The 13,533-nt window shown below is 42.4% G+C and overlaps 1 protein-coding gene across 5 annotated transcripts in view; it reads left to right on the forward strand.

The window, feature by feature from the left end:
* Positions 1–13,533, forward strand: part of SMAP1 (small ArfGAP 1) — an 80,312-nt gene that overhangs the window by 52,794 nt on the left and 13,985 nt on the right. For all 5 annotated transcript variants that reach the window (XM_070733047.1, XM_070733045.1, XM_070733046.1 and 2 more), the window contains one exon: positions 7,053–7,137. In XM_070733047.1, coding sequence (XP_070589148.1) covers positions 7,053–7,137 — 85 coding nt within the window. The remainder of the gene's footprint in view (positions 1–7,052; positions 7,138–13,533) is intronic.

A 13,533-nucleotide genomic window follows, 5' to 3' on the forward strand; every position in this document is an offset into this window, starting at 1 on the left:
CGGGGTTCAGAAAAATTTTGCCTCTTCTTACGAACTTTTTTCGAGTTACGAACCTGCGTTCGGAGACTGCTGGGAAGCCCCGCGGCTGTTTTAAAAGGTAACAGCCGGGCGGCGGGGCTTCCCAGAAGCCTCCCGAACGCCGAGGCAAAATTTTGCTGAACCCCAGGTTCGGTTCGGGAGGTTGCTGGGAAGCCCCCCAGGCAGACTGCGACCTTTTAAAACACCCGCGCCGCTTCGCAGCTGTCTCCCGGAGCCGAACAGCAAAGCCTGAAGCTGAACAGCAAAGCCGAACTTCCGCATTCGGCTCCAGGAGACACATGGGAAGCGGCGCGGGTGTTTTAAAAGGTCGCAGCTGGCCTGGGGGGCTTGCCAGCAACCCCCGCACCCCGAACCCGGGTGTGGGGGGGTGCTGGCAAGCCCCCCAGGCCGGCTGCGACCTTTTAAAACACCCACGCTCTTCCCTCACCCCCGCCCCCGCAAGGCATCGCAGCGACAAGCGGGTTTTTCCGACGCGGGTCTTATGCGCCCGAGCCGGGTTTCCCCCCACATCCGGGCCCACGCACCTGTTCCAGCGGGCTATTTTCCGCCGGTAGTAACGCAGCGCCTCCTGCCCGTTGAGCAGCTTCTCGGCCGGTCTCTCGGGGGTGCTGTAGAGCGGGTGCGCGAATAGCCTCCTCAGCTTGGAGTGGGGGGGCCTGGCTGCTCAGGTTGGCGGGCGGCCGAGTCCGGAGCTTTGGACCGGCGGCGACGGCGGCTTCTTCGGCGGGGCAGGAGCAGCGGGGCTCAGCCGTCTCCGTGGCCGGACCGAGGCGCCGCCTCATTTGGGGCCAGAGGTGGAAGTAGAAATCGGCGCTGAGCAGCGCCCCGAGAAGCAGCAGAATGAGCAGCCGGTCGCGCCGGGTCCCCAGCATGGTCAGCGCCGGCGGCTGGGCGAGAAGCAGGCCGGGCGCGAAGGCAGCGGCGCACGGGCGATGCCGGGCCGTGGGTGGGAAAGGAAGGCGAGCCACGCGCCTGTTTGGCCACGAGAGCCCGGGCGAGTCCCGGCAGGGCCTCTGCCCCGCTGCCACCGCAGGAGCAGGTGGGGGAAGCCGAGGCAAGGGAAGCAGCAGGCAGCGCCCCGCTTGTGGCCGAGAGGCGACCGGCTGCATCTTTGCCCGGTGGCCTCTCCCGAGTAGGCAGACCGTGCCGCCTCTGGAAGGATGGACGCGTTGGGCGTTTGTTTGCATCACGTGATTGACCGGGTGAAATAAAAGATCTAAAAATCCCTTGTCTCCCCAACCCGTATTCAATCCGGGTTGGGGAGACAAGGGATTTTTAGATCTTTTATTTCACCCGGTCAATCACGAGATGCAAACAAACGCCCAACGTGTCCGAAAGCCAGAGACTTTGGCTAGAGGTCTCTCCGACGAGCTCCGGTTCTCGTCGGAGAGACCGCTTGCCAAAGTCTCTGGCTTTCGGACACGTTGGGCGTTTGTTTGCATCTCGTGATTGACCGGGTGAAATAAAAGATCTAAAAATCCCTTGTCTCCCCAACCCGGATTGAATACGGGTTGGGGAGACAAGGGATTTTTAGATCTTTTATTTCACCCGGTCAATCGAGATGCAAACAAACGCCCAACGTGTCCGAAAGCCAGAGACTTTGGCAAGCGGTCTCTCCGACGAGAACCAGAGCTCGTCGGAGAGACCTCTAGCCAAAGTCTCTGGCTTTCGGACACGTTGGGCGTTTGTTTGCATCTCGTGATTGACCGGGTGAAATAAAAGATCTAAAAATCCGGGTTGGGGAGACAAGGGGTTTTTAGATCTTTTATTTCACCCGGTCAATCACGTGATGCAAACAAACGCCCAACGCGTCCATCCTTCCAGAGGCGGCACGGTCTGCCTACTCGGGAGAGGCCACCGGGCAAAGATGCAGCCGGTCGCCTCTCGGCCACAAGCGGGGCGCTGCCTGCTGCTTCCCTTGCCTCGGCTTCCCCCACCTGCTCCTGCGGCGGCAGCGGGGCAGAGGCCCTGCCGGGACTCGCCCGGGCTCTCGCGGCCAAACAGGCGCGTGGCTCACCTTCCTTTCCCACCCACGGCCCGGCATCGCCCGTGCGCCGCTGCCTTCGCGCCCGGCCTGCTTCTCGCCCAGCCGCCGGCGCTGACCATGCTGGGGACCCGGCGCGACCGGCTGCTCATTCTGCTGCTTCTCGGGGCGCTGCTCAGCGCCGATTTCTACTTCCACCTCTGGCCCCAAATGAGGCGGCGCCTCGGTCCGGCCACGGAGACGGCTGAGCCCCGCTGCTCCTGCCCCGCCGAAGAAGCCGCCGTCGCCGCCGGCCAAAGCTCCGGACTCGGCCACCCGCCAACCTGAGCAGCCAGGCCCCCCCACTCCAAGCTGAGGAGGCTATTCGCGCACCCGCTCTACAGCACCCCCGAGAGGCCGGCCGAGCCCGCTGGAACAGGTGCGTGGGCCCGGACGTGGGGGGAAACGCGGCTCGGGCGCATAAGACCCGCGTTGGAAAAACCTGCTTGTCGCTGCGATGCCTTGCGGCGGCGGGGGTGAGGGAAGAGCGTGGGTGTTTTAAAAGGTCGCAGCCGGCCTGGGGGGCTTGCCAGCACCCCCCCGCACCCCGAACCCGGGTGCGGGGGGTGCTGGCAAGCCCCCCAGGCCGGCTGCGACCTTTTAAAACAGCCGGAAAGCCGTTTTTTTGGGGGGGGTTTTTTGGTTGCACGGATTAATTGACTTTACATTGTTTCCTATGGGAAACAATGTTTCGTCTTACGAACCTTTCGTCTTACGAACCTCCTCCTTGCACCAATTAAGTTCGTATCATGAGGTATTACTGTACTTCCTTATTCAGGTATGATTGACTGACACCCTTTGCCTCTGCAGGGTCAGATCTGTTTTAATGGTCTGCCCAGATACCAGATGAAACTCTCTGATTTTCAGAAGCACTAAGATTTCAGTCAGCACTAAGCACTGTCAAACTTGCAAGAAAAAGGGGGGGCTTGTGATTAGAAAGACTTGGACTTTGATGAAATCTCCCCCCAGCGGCTGATTCCTGGATTTTCCAAGGACCTGTGAGAGATAGAATAGTTAAAGCAATGCAAGAGTATAGATGATGAACAACTACTGTGAATTTGACTATATATATGGAGTGTATATGAAGGGTTTAACCAAACTTTGCACCTGCTTTATGACAAGAGGAGTCGAGCATTCTTAAATTTTCTCTTATTACAGCAAGAAGTGGTCATCTGGCAGTGCTCTGCAAAGTAGCCAACTCCCTTTTGATTAACCACCTTTCTGCTTTGACCAGTTTGTTTGACATATTACTGACACAGCCACTCAGTCACCCTCATTGAAACTCCACTTGTGTGATGATTAGATTTATTTATTTATGTTTTATGCCACCCTTTTCCTTAGACTCAGGGCGGCTTACAACATGTTAGCAATAGCACTTTTTAACAGAGCCAGCATATTGCCCCCACAATCCAGGTCCTCATTTTACCCACCTTGGAAGGATGGAAGGCTGAGTCAACTTTGAGCCGGTGATGAGATTTGAACCGCTGACCTGCAGATCTAGTCAGCTTTAGTGGCCTGCAGTACTGCACTCTACCTGCTGCGCCACCTCGGCTCATAATACCAGCCTGCCAGGCAATCTAGGTTTCCTTTTGGCCTGTTATCTCTGGGGAAGCAGATAAGATGCTGACTATACATCACACATCTGGCCTCTGGGTCCAGGACATTGTGAATGTCTCATTGTGGGGGTGCCAATGGCTTTAAGGTGTGTGATCATCTCTTCCTTAAGAGATCTCCCTGTATCCAGAGATATTGACAACTAGTGCCCTTCCCTTTTATCTGGACTTTTTATCAGTCAAGGTTGAGACTCCTGTATGAGTGCAGGTAGCATTAATAAATCTACATAACAGGGATCCCTAGGGGAACCATATGTCTAAGTGCTCATATTAATCATGTTACAATTCTACTAATGGTCATTCATTCATTCATTCATTCATTCATTCATTCACTCTTTCTGATTCTGTAGTCATTTAGAATCAGTAGGTTGAGTTGGGCAACTATAGAAACTGAATAAATTAACAGTACATAGTTGGAAAGTTCACATATAAAGCTGGTTTTGATTCTTTGTTGATAGAGCAAAGAGAATGGAATGGAAATAGTTTATGCAGATCTAAGTTAATAAGGTACTCACCAATGTTTGTACTAAAACTTTCAGAAGTAGTCAAATAGTGAAATAAATTCAGTGTGAAAACTAGTACTCAATATTTCTTTACATTTCCAGGGGACAGATTTTGAATGATTCCTGAGGATCTTACTAAAAAAACTTGTTACTGCTTGGAAACATTCCACAAAGATTTAACCCAGGCTTAAATATGGAACTTGGCTTTGCTTTGCAGGAATGATTTGACATGGAAAGTATTTAATCAGATATATTAACTATGATTAAAGAAAATGACACTTTAAAATTTTCAGGATTGCTAGGGTACTGCAGTAACTTTGTGCTATTTGATCTACAGCACACATTATTTCATTCCATGTATCTGTTTTCTAATGCAATCTAGGATTTTAAAATATAATTTCAAGTGACATGATAAACTGCATTAATCTACTTGCTAATTAATCCTTAATCCCATTTATTAATTTTTTCTAGTCTTGGATTTTTCATACATGTCAGCTTTGAATCTCTGGAGGAAGAATATGTTAATTTGTTATAAAGCATGCCATATACACACACACCCCAGGCATCCAGAAGGGAGTCAGGATGGTAGTTACAGCTTGTACAGAAATGGTAGAGTTTAATTTGCACTGACATGACTATTGTCTGCTTTTTTTGACTTACATGTCAAATGTATCTTAAGCTTAATTCTTTAATTTTTAAGGATGTCCCCACAACAATAGCACAAAAAACAAACAAACATGCACCTGATAATGTAAAGCATCTGATAAAGTAGGCCCATTAATGATGGGAAAAGAAAATTCTTCAAATACTAATAAATGAAATGTTCAGTGTTGGTAACTGTTTGCAAAGTTCATTTTATACAAGTCTGTGGTTTCATAGCTTTTCTTTCTTTCTTATGAATGAATTATTGATGTGCTAGATTTACTGTACACCTTTTCTCAAGAAACTCAGTGTATTTGGCTTATGTTCAGACTTTGGGTTTTTTTTAATCTTTGCAGCAACTGCAACTTACCTATAGCTAGTAAATTGAATGGTGTGACTGGGTGGAGATTTTAATCATTGTCAGCATATATGCTCATTATGTATTGAGTAAACCTGATTAGAAGAAAATGAGCACGTATTTAAAATTCAAGGGAGAGAGAGAGGGAGAGAGAGAGAGATGTGGACATGTGGACTTCAACTCCCAGAATTCCTGGGGCTAGCATGATTGGCTCAGGAATTCTGGGAATTGAAGTCCACAACTCATAGAAGAGCCAACTTTGCCCACCCCGATCTAGTGGATAGCTTCTGCCTTTTATGATTATCAACAAGGGAAAAGTCAAGAATTATTCTGTAGTATAGCAATTAGTAGGGTAATTTTCCCACTGATACTTTATAGAAACCAAGTTGGAATTTAAAGAAACATGGTGTACTGTAAAGATTATTAAAACCTTTGAACTTTAGTATTGGAGAAGAATATTGGCCAGCTAAGTAAACAGAAGGATCATAGAACAAATCCATTCAGAGTTCTCACTCAAGGCACAAAAGGCCAGGTTCATATTATTACATTTTAGACACATTATGCAAAGGCCCAATTCTCTGAAGAAATCCATATTGATGGAAAGATGGAAAGAAATTTGGAAAAGAGGGAGATCAGCGATGATGGGTACAGCACTGGGAGATTTGAAGAACCAGGTTGGGGTGAAATCAGCCTGGACATCCATTACATGGTCACTAAGAGTTGATAGCACATAAGCAATTATCTCCCCCTCCCCCATTATTTGACATTCAAAAAGCTACATCTTACTAAATTATTATGTGCAAGTGATGTTGGTGTTGTATTGTAGCAAAGCAAATGCGAAATACAGTGTCCCCTCGATTTTCGCCGGGGATGCGTTCCGAGACCGTCCGCGAAAGTCGAAATTCCACGAAGTAGAGATACGGAAGCAAATACACTATTTTTGGCTATGAACAGTATCACAAGCCTTCCCTTAACACTTTAAAGCCCTAAATTGTAATTTCCCATTCCTTTAGCAACCAGTTAGATTATTACTCACCATGTTTATTTATTAAAGTTTATTTTAAAAAATATTTATTAAAGGTAGATGAAAGTTTGATGATGACATATGACATATCAGGTGGGAAAAACTGTAGTATAGGGGGAAAACCCGCTAAATATTTTTTAATTAATATTTTTGAAAAAACGTGGTATAGACTTTTCGCGAAGTTCGAACCCGCAAAAATCGAGGGAACACTGTAATCTTGAGAGTCTTTGTTTCAAAGGACACTTTAGATCGCCACAACTCTTTAGTTGGCATTGGGTAATCAAATTGTTGATTCCTACTCATGATCAGATCAACACCCTATTTAGATTTTCAAAAGCTGCCAAGAGATTACTGTTTCAGAAAACCTCCATGGTCTAATAGAACAGCATGTTACCACTTTGCAGTAGCTGATCATTTTTATTAAGAATGGTATTCCTTGGCAGGGCAATATTATTGCTTCTTTTATATTATGTTATAATGTGTTGTTGTAATCTTTTTTCCCTGTGTTGAAATATGTGCTGCTTACAATTGTTTGTGATTGAAACAGACTGTAAGAATGAATGAATAAACGAACAAGTATACTTTCTGTCTCAGCTCCCCTATTGTCCTTTTCCAGAGAATAATCAAAATATTATTGTGAAGGTTGTTGAAGTAGTGTATGTGAATGTCTCTGACCAGTAGGAAATGAATTCTGTCATTTTTTTTTTAGTCAATTTGCCTTTTGTATGTGTTCTAGTACACACAGTAATAATCATCTTTCCAATTCAAAATAAGACTGCATGGGGGTTCTTGTTTGTGGTATTTCACATGTGTATATTATTGTCACAATCTCTATTCATTTTTAATAAAGCCTCAGAAGAAAGACGATCAACAACTTGAGCTTAAAACAAGTCCTAAGAAAGTACAAGAATCAACTGTTGATCTTCTAGGGCTCGGTAAGTAATTATCTATAATTTTGAACAGAATAAATGGAAGCTATCCATGTATTTGAATTGACAAAAATATATGCAGTGCTGCCTACTTCAAAGTAATGAGTTCTTTTTGAAAGAGAAAGTTATCACAAGATTCTGATGAGAGAATGGAATATTCCATTAGAAAACGCAATATTCACAGAGCTGTGTGAATATTGCATATACTGTATATTTTTTGTTCAATGCCCCATCCTAAGGAATCAACGTTAATCCTGTGTGGATTTGAATTTGTTTTCTCAGGACACAGATTGTCACGCTGACTTAAAGGAGGGTTTGGTGGTGTTATTTTTTTCAACTGTGCCAGCTATCCTGAAAAACCATAAATGCCAGAGAAGGAATAGATTATTTTGTCCTTCCTCCTACAACTGATTTGGCTTTTAACTTTTATTCGGGACACCTCCTCACACACCCTTTTCAGGAATATTCCTGTCCATTGAGGATAACAATAGCACTTAGATTTATATTCATAGTACATCACAGCACTCTCTAAGTCAGTGATGGTGAACCTTTTTTGCTTGGGTGCCAAAAGGGTGCGTGTGCGAGCAATAGTATGAGCATGCGTGCTCATACCCATTATTATTGTTGTTGTTGTTATTGTCATTATTATTAGTCACTTCTTTCCTAGCCTATCAATAAACTAAACCAGTAAGATGCTTTCTTTTAGTGCACAGCCAGTGGCAAAAATTTACAACTTTAGCTCACTTCTAGGCGAGAAAAGTATATTCTTAATGTTTTAAGGTTGGCAGAAACGTGGCTGTCTTATTTTTCAACGTTCTGTAGTCTGTTTGAGAAAAGAGCCTTTAGAGATATGATTGCAGGGTATTATAATAAGCCTTAAGTAAGGCTTTGATTCCACTGTTCCAGAATGCCATAACCATGTATTAATTGAGACTAGTTATGGCAAGCATGTAATTCACTCATTACAATAGCTTTACAGGGAATTGAATCTGTCTCCGAAGATAGTTATTAATTTCTGGATTGTCCTATTTTTTTTAAAAAATCCCCTCATATGAATTTTCCTAGATTTCAAGGTCCCCAAGAGACCAAAAATATTAGCTTTAGTTATTAGAATAATTATCACTTTAGGACAGTATTATTATTCACCTAACTGAAAGCTACCAAAGAGTGTGCTTGCTTTTGACTTCTCCAAAACTCTTCAGGTAGTACGGAGAACAAAAGTTAGTATGCTGGGCGTTGTTTAAGTAACAATTTCAAGTATTACAGATTTAGTTACAATATGGGTGTTGTTGGGCTGCTGTTTACCTATCATATTTTTCAGAATATAAGACACACCTTCCCCCTCCCCAAAAGAAGGTGAAAATATCATTGTGTCTTATACTGAATGCAGCCATTTTTGCTGTCCCGAAGCCATTCCACTCCCGTTTTTGGACAGAGGATCTGGGAAGCCTGCAGAGAGCTCTTGGGTTCTGGGGGTAGCAAAAATGGCCTTGTTTTTGTTGGGGGGGAATGGCCCTTTTTAACAAAAATGGGGGCATTTTTGCCATCCCTCAGTACCCAGGAATTCTCTTTAGGCTACCCAGACCTTTTTGCATAATTATCCAAATTATGTAATTTAATATAAAAACTGTCAACTACATAATGATATAAATTGATATAAATGACAAGTACAGACTGTCAATTGCTTCAGAAACAGTGGTCTTGTCCTTTAAAATGTACTTGGAATCTTAAAGTTCATTAAATAGAGGTCCAGAGAGTTTTCCTATGTGACAGAATTGGACAAATACAAATCTACAAGTTTTGCTTTATTTGGAGTAACTCTTGATTATATAGTGTTCATCTATATATCTTAACGTTTAAACATTTGCCATTACTGCATGTTAGATAAACCTGGAGAAAAAATTCTCAACAACTTTAAGGTGTGTGAATAACCTAGATAAAATTCAAGGAATATTCTTGCAAGGAAAATTCTGGAAACTCAGGTTCATACATCTTAAAGTTGTCCAATTCACACATTTTAAAGTTGTCAAGGATAATATTCAACGGCTAAGAGTATTATTTTCAGGAGTGAAAAATTGAATTGCTATTCATCCTTTGTATACATAGTTTCTGAATAGACAAATTCAAATTATTTTTAAAATGTATAGGATACCTTTCAATAATAACTAAACTTATTTCTGAACCACATAGAAAAACAAATTAGAAAACCAGAAGTTGTACATTTAACCTCAGCGCAAACTAGAAAAAATAAATGATATTCAGTGTTGGAATGATATTGGAGTAGACATTAGGATAACTAAAGGGTCTCTAGTAGCATCTGTTAAGTGCTGTGAGCGATCGACACATTGGCTAGTCCCCTCAGTGGAGCAGCTGTGTTGTTAACTAAGTTAAATTTCCAAACATGCATTGCGGTAGTGATCTGCATAGTATCTCATATCTGTTTGAGGACTGCAGGTTAGAGAATAAATTTTGGAAAGCACGTAATTGCACTATTTTTAAACTGACCTTGAAAATTTGAGAAATACATATACAGTACTGTATATGTAACTGTAGGTGGGATACAAATTCAGGTGTTTTTTCCTGCATAACTTTTCTTGCAGTTCTACCTGTATTGAGAATTGCTTGTTCTGAAATCTCTTGATAGAAAGTATATTTACTATATCCCTTTTAATGGATGGCTTTATTTTAATGAATTAAAATATAAAATGTGTAACCAAATTGAATCACAATGGCCAAAAAATGAGATTTATAAATTCCTGTGGCTTATTTAACAGAAAAAAGAGAAGAGAACTCATTCATACTAAAAAGAATCATTACTTCCCTGGAGGTGATACTTGAAATGTATTATTAAAAAATGCAACTGTGAAAAGATAGTTATAAGTTATAATTCATACCTCTGGAAAACTAAATATCTTCCTTTCATATGGTTCCCATTTGATGTTACAAGGAGATCTTAATGCATATTTTGGCAGATTATTACAGGAACTGCCAGTATCTTTAGTGCAGTATAGAACTCTTGACATATGGATGCCCATGGGCAAATGCCCCTATGTTTCTAGAAAAATGCTGTTTGCCACTGAGGAACTTGTTATTCATGAATAGTGATGGGCGAACCGAATCCACACAATTTGGATTTTGCGGTGTTCGGTATACCGAACACGAACCCAAAATTTTTCCAAACTTCGGGCATAGTTCGGGGTCGTGTTCGGCATTCGGAGCTTTGACGTCACCGGCAGGTTGCTAAGGATGCCAAGGTGATCACTTCTTGGATTCCATGGAATCCAGGAAGTGATCACCTTGTCGTCCTTAGCAACCTGCCAGTGATGTCAAAGCTCTGCCCCCGGAATCTCTTCATGGGAGGGATTCCCGGTTCGGGTTCGGCCGAATTTTGTGTAAAATTCGGCCGAACTTGCCGAACCCAAACACCGTTGGGTTCACCCATCACTATTCCTGAAACATCTCATAAAACACTTTATTGTCTATTTAAATCTGTGTGTTTTATTCAGATTTGTAAAAAGGCGATTATTTAATTTAAGAATTTTACAAAGAGGAATTTTTTCACTTAAGTATGAATAGTTCAAGCTCTAGAGTTCAAAACAGGTGTCAATTTTCATATCCAACCTATTGATTCTTCCAAGGTCTAATTGGAATTTCTTCTCCTTAGCCTCATTTATTCCAACAACTGACTAGGGTTAAAAAAAAAAACCACGGCCAAACTTTTCTATTTATGCACCATAGGGAGAAAAGAAAGTTGTGTGGCTGTAGAGGGAATTGTTTATCTTTACACGAAGAAGCAGTATATGAATGGAATATGTTTGAGATCAGTCTACTAATGTCAAAGTGTCATGTAGACTCAGCAATTACTGTAGAAAGTAGTTTGCCCTTTAACCTCCTCCCCCTCCACTTCAATTCTCCCTCTGAAAATCAGTGTTATTGGAGGGTCAACTTATTTATATGGCTAGGAATATCCATTGCCAAGTTTTGTTTGCAAATAACATTTCCTGGGTAGAGGCAATTTAACTATAGTGAAATCACAGTGAAAGGTTTTCTGTTATTCCTGATTGCCCATTTTATTTACGCATATGCCACTTTGTCAATTTAAGTCATTTGTATAATGTTAAAATTTTATAAATTGCCATGGATATTGTAAGATATAGTAAGCTAAGATAAAATAATTAATGTAATTTAATTGTTTTATCCAGGTTACCTTGAATGCAACAGGCTTTGTTATTTTGAAGGCTTTCTTAACAGAACTTGCATCCCATGTCTGCTAAGGAGAGGTTCATTAAATTGAGGCTTCAATCTTCTGTAGTTCCTATAATGATATCGTAAATTTTGATTACTGTAAATAACTATATTTGTGCTTTTACGGAATTAAAGCTGGTATAGAATATGACAGATTGCTGAATGGAATGGAATGGAATAGAATAGAATAGAATAGAATTTTTTATAGGCCAAATGTGATTGGATACAGTGTTACCTTGCTTAACAACCACAATCCGTTCTGGAAGATCGGTTGTTAACCGAAATGGTCGTTATCCGAAACAATTTTCCCCATAGGAAATAGTGGAAATGGATTTATTTATTTATTTATTTATTTATTTTTTGATTTGATTTGATTTTTATGCTGCCCATCTCCTTAGACTCAGGGCAGCTTACAACATGTTAGCAATAGCACTTTTTAACAGAGCCAGCCTATTGCCCCCACAATCCGGGTCCTCATTGGTTCCCAGGCTTTATTTCCTATGGGGAAAATTGAAAATTGAGGATTTTTTCTCTCCCCACGCCCATTGTCCCTCACTCCTGCCCCCTCTCCTTACCTCTTTACCCCTTACCCCCCATTGTCCCTCACTCCCCCCCCCCCTCTCCTTACCTCTTTACTTCTTGCCTCTCTGTCTTCATCCCCTCACCAGGGGAGCAGCAAAGCGTTGCTTCGACTATGACAAGGCAGGCATTGAGTTTGCTGGTCCTGTCGGCAGGCTTCTCTTTGAGGACACCAGCTGCGGTGGCAGCTTCTTTTAGGGGACGGTGGGGGCCTGGGGGCCTGGGCATGGATGTGATGTCCTTGGCGCTGCTGTTCCTTGAAAGGAAGCTGTTGGAGCCACCACTGCCACTAGCTGTCCCGAAAAGAAGCCTCCGCAACCGGTGTCCTCAAACCTGCCGCCGGGACCAGCAAACTCAGCGCCTGCCTCGTCATAGCTGAAGCGACGCTTTGCTGCTCCCCTGGCGAGGGGACGAAGGCATAGAGGCAAGAGGTAAAGAGGTAAGGAGAGGGGGAGGGAGTGAGGGACAGTGGGGGGGGGTAAGGGGTAAAAAGGTGAGGGGGAGGGAGTGAGGGACAATGGGTGTAACATTTCAAATAATAACCAAAAAATTCTGTTCAGTATCCGAAGCAAATTTTTGTCAAAAAGTTTAGTTGTTATCCGAAAAGTACGCTAGCCAAGGCATATGTCCTTAAAAATAACTTGGTGAATCAGAATACCTGACACAGTGCCTTCTTCATAATGTAGGGGATAAACCTACTGTAGATAAAGTTAGATGATCACTAAGTTAATTCACAAAGACCTATAAGCAACACAGTATAATTTTCACTTATAATAATTGCAGTTTAATCTCTTGTTTTCCCACTGAAATCCACAAGATGACTACTGTACTATTGGTTCAAATCTATAGTTCCCAAACTCTACATTCTGACATCCAGGACATCTCATGTACAAGGTTACTGTGGAGTCATTACTGTAATTATAATTTTTGTCTAAGGGTGCTGTGAGAAACATAGTGAGACATTAAGGAAATTTGGGAACTTCTCTAAGTAACTATCTTCATCCTGGCTTTTTTTGAGTGAATATCATGGAAAAAAATGTTTAGTTTGTTTTTCTTCTCCCTTTTATCAATTTGCAGTGTTTTAATGCATTGGTTTCATCTGTCTTTAGATGTGTATATGTGTGTGTGTGTGTATGTGTGATATATATGCATGTAAAGCATGTATCTAACATTTTGTGATGACTACACAGAAAATGGTATAAAAATACATTAAGCAGATCCAGTAGAAATTAAATAGGCCAAATAGACTATTTTCATCTTTCCATTAATTATGTTTACAACACACTGTCCCAAAATTCTGAAGTTTTGGAAACTAACTCGTTAAAAAAGCATCTTCATAGAAGATGTTGCCAAGTTTCTCCAGTTTCTGCAAATCCACTACACATACAGTACATGCTAAGCTTAAAATATATTTTAATGTAGATACTGCAAGAGCACAAGAAAGTCATCATAGAGTTTTGCTGTTTTATTGAAACAGCAAAAGATATCATAAACTGAGAAGTAATTGGGACAAAAAAATCAATACAGTTGTATTTTTTCAAGCAAAGTAGAATAAGTTTCTGCATTTTTCATACTATA

The sequence above is a fragment of the Erythrolamprus reginae genome, chromosome 1 (assembly GCF_031021105.1).
Source record: "Erythrolamprus reginae isolate rEryReg1 chromosome 1, rEryReg1.hap1, whole genome shotgun sequence".
NCBI classification, from domain to species: Eukaryota; Metazoa; Chordata; class Lepidosauria; order Squamata; family Dipsadidae; genus Erythrolamprus; species Erythrolamprus reginae.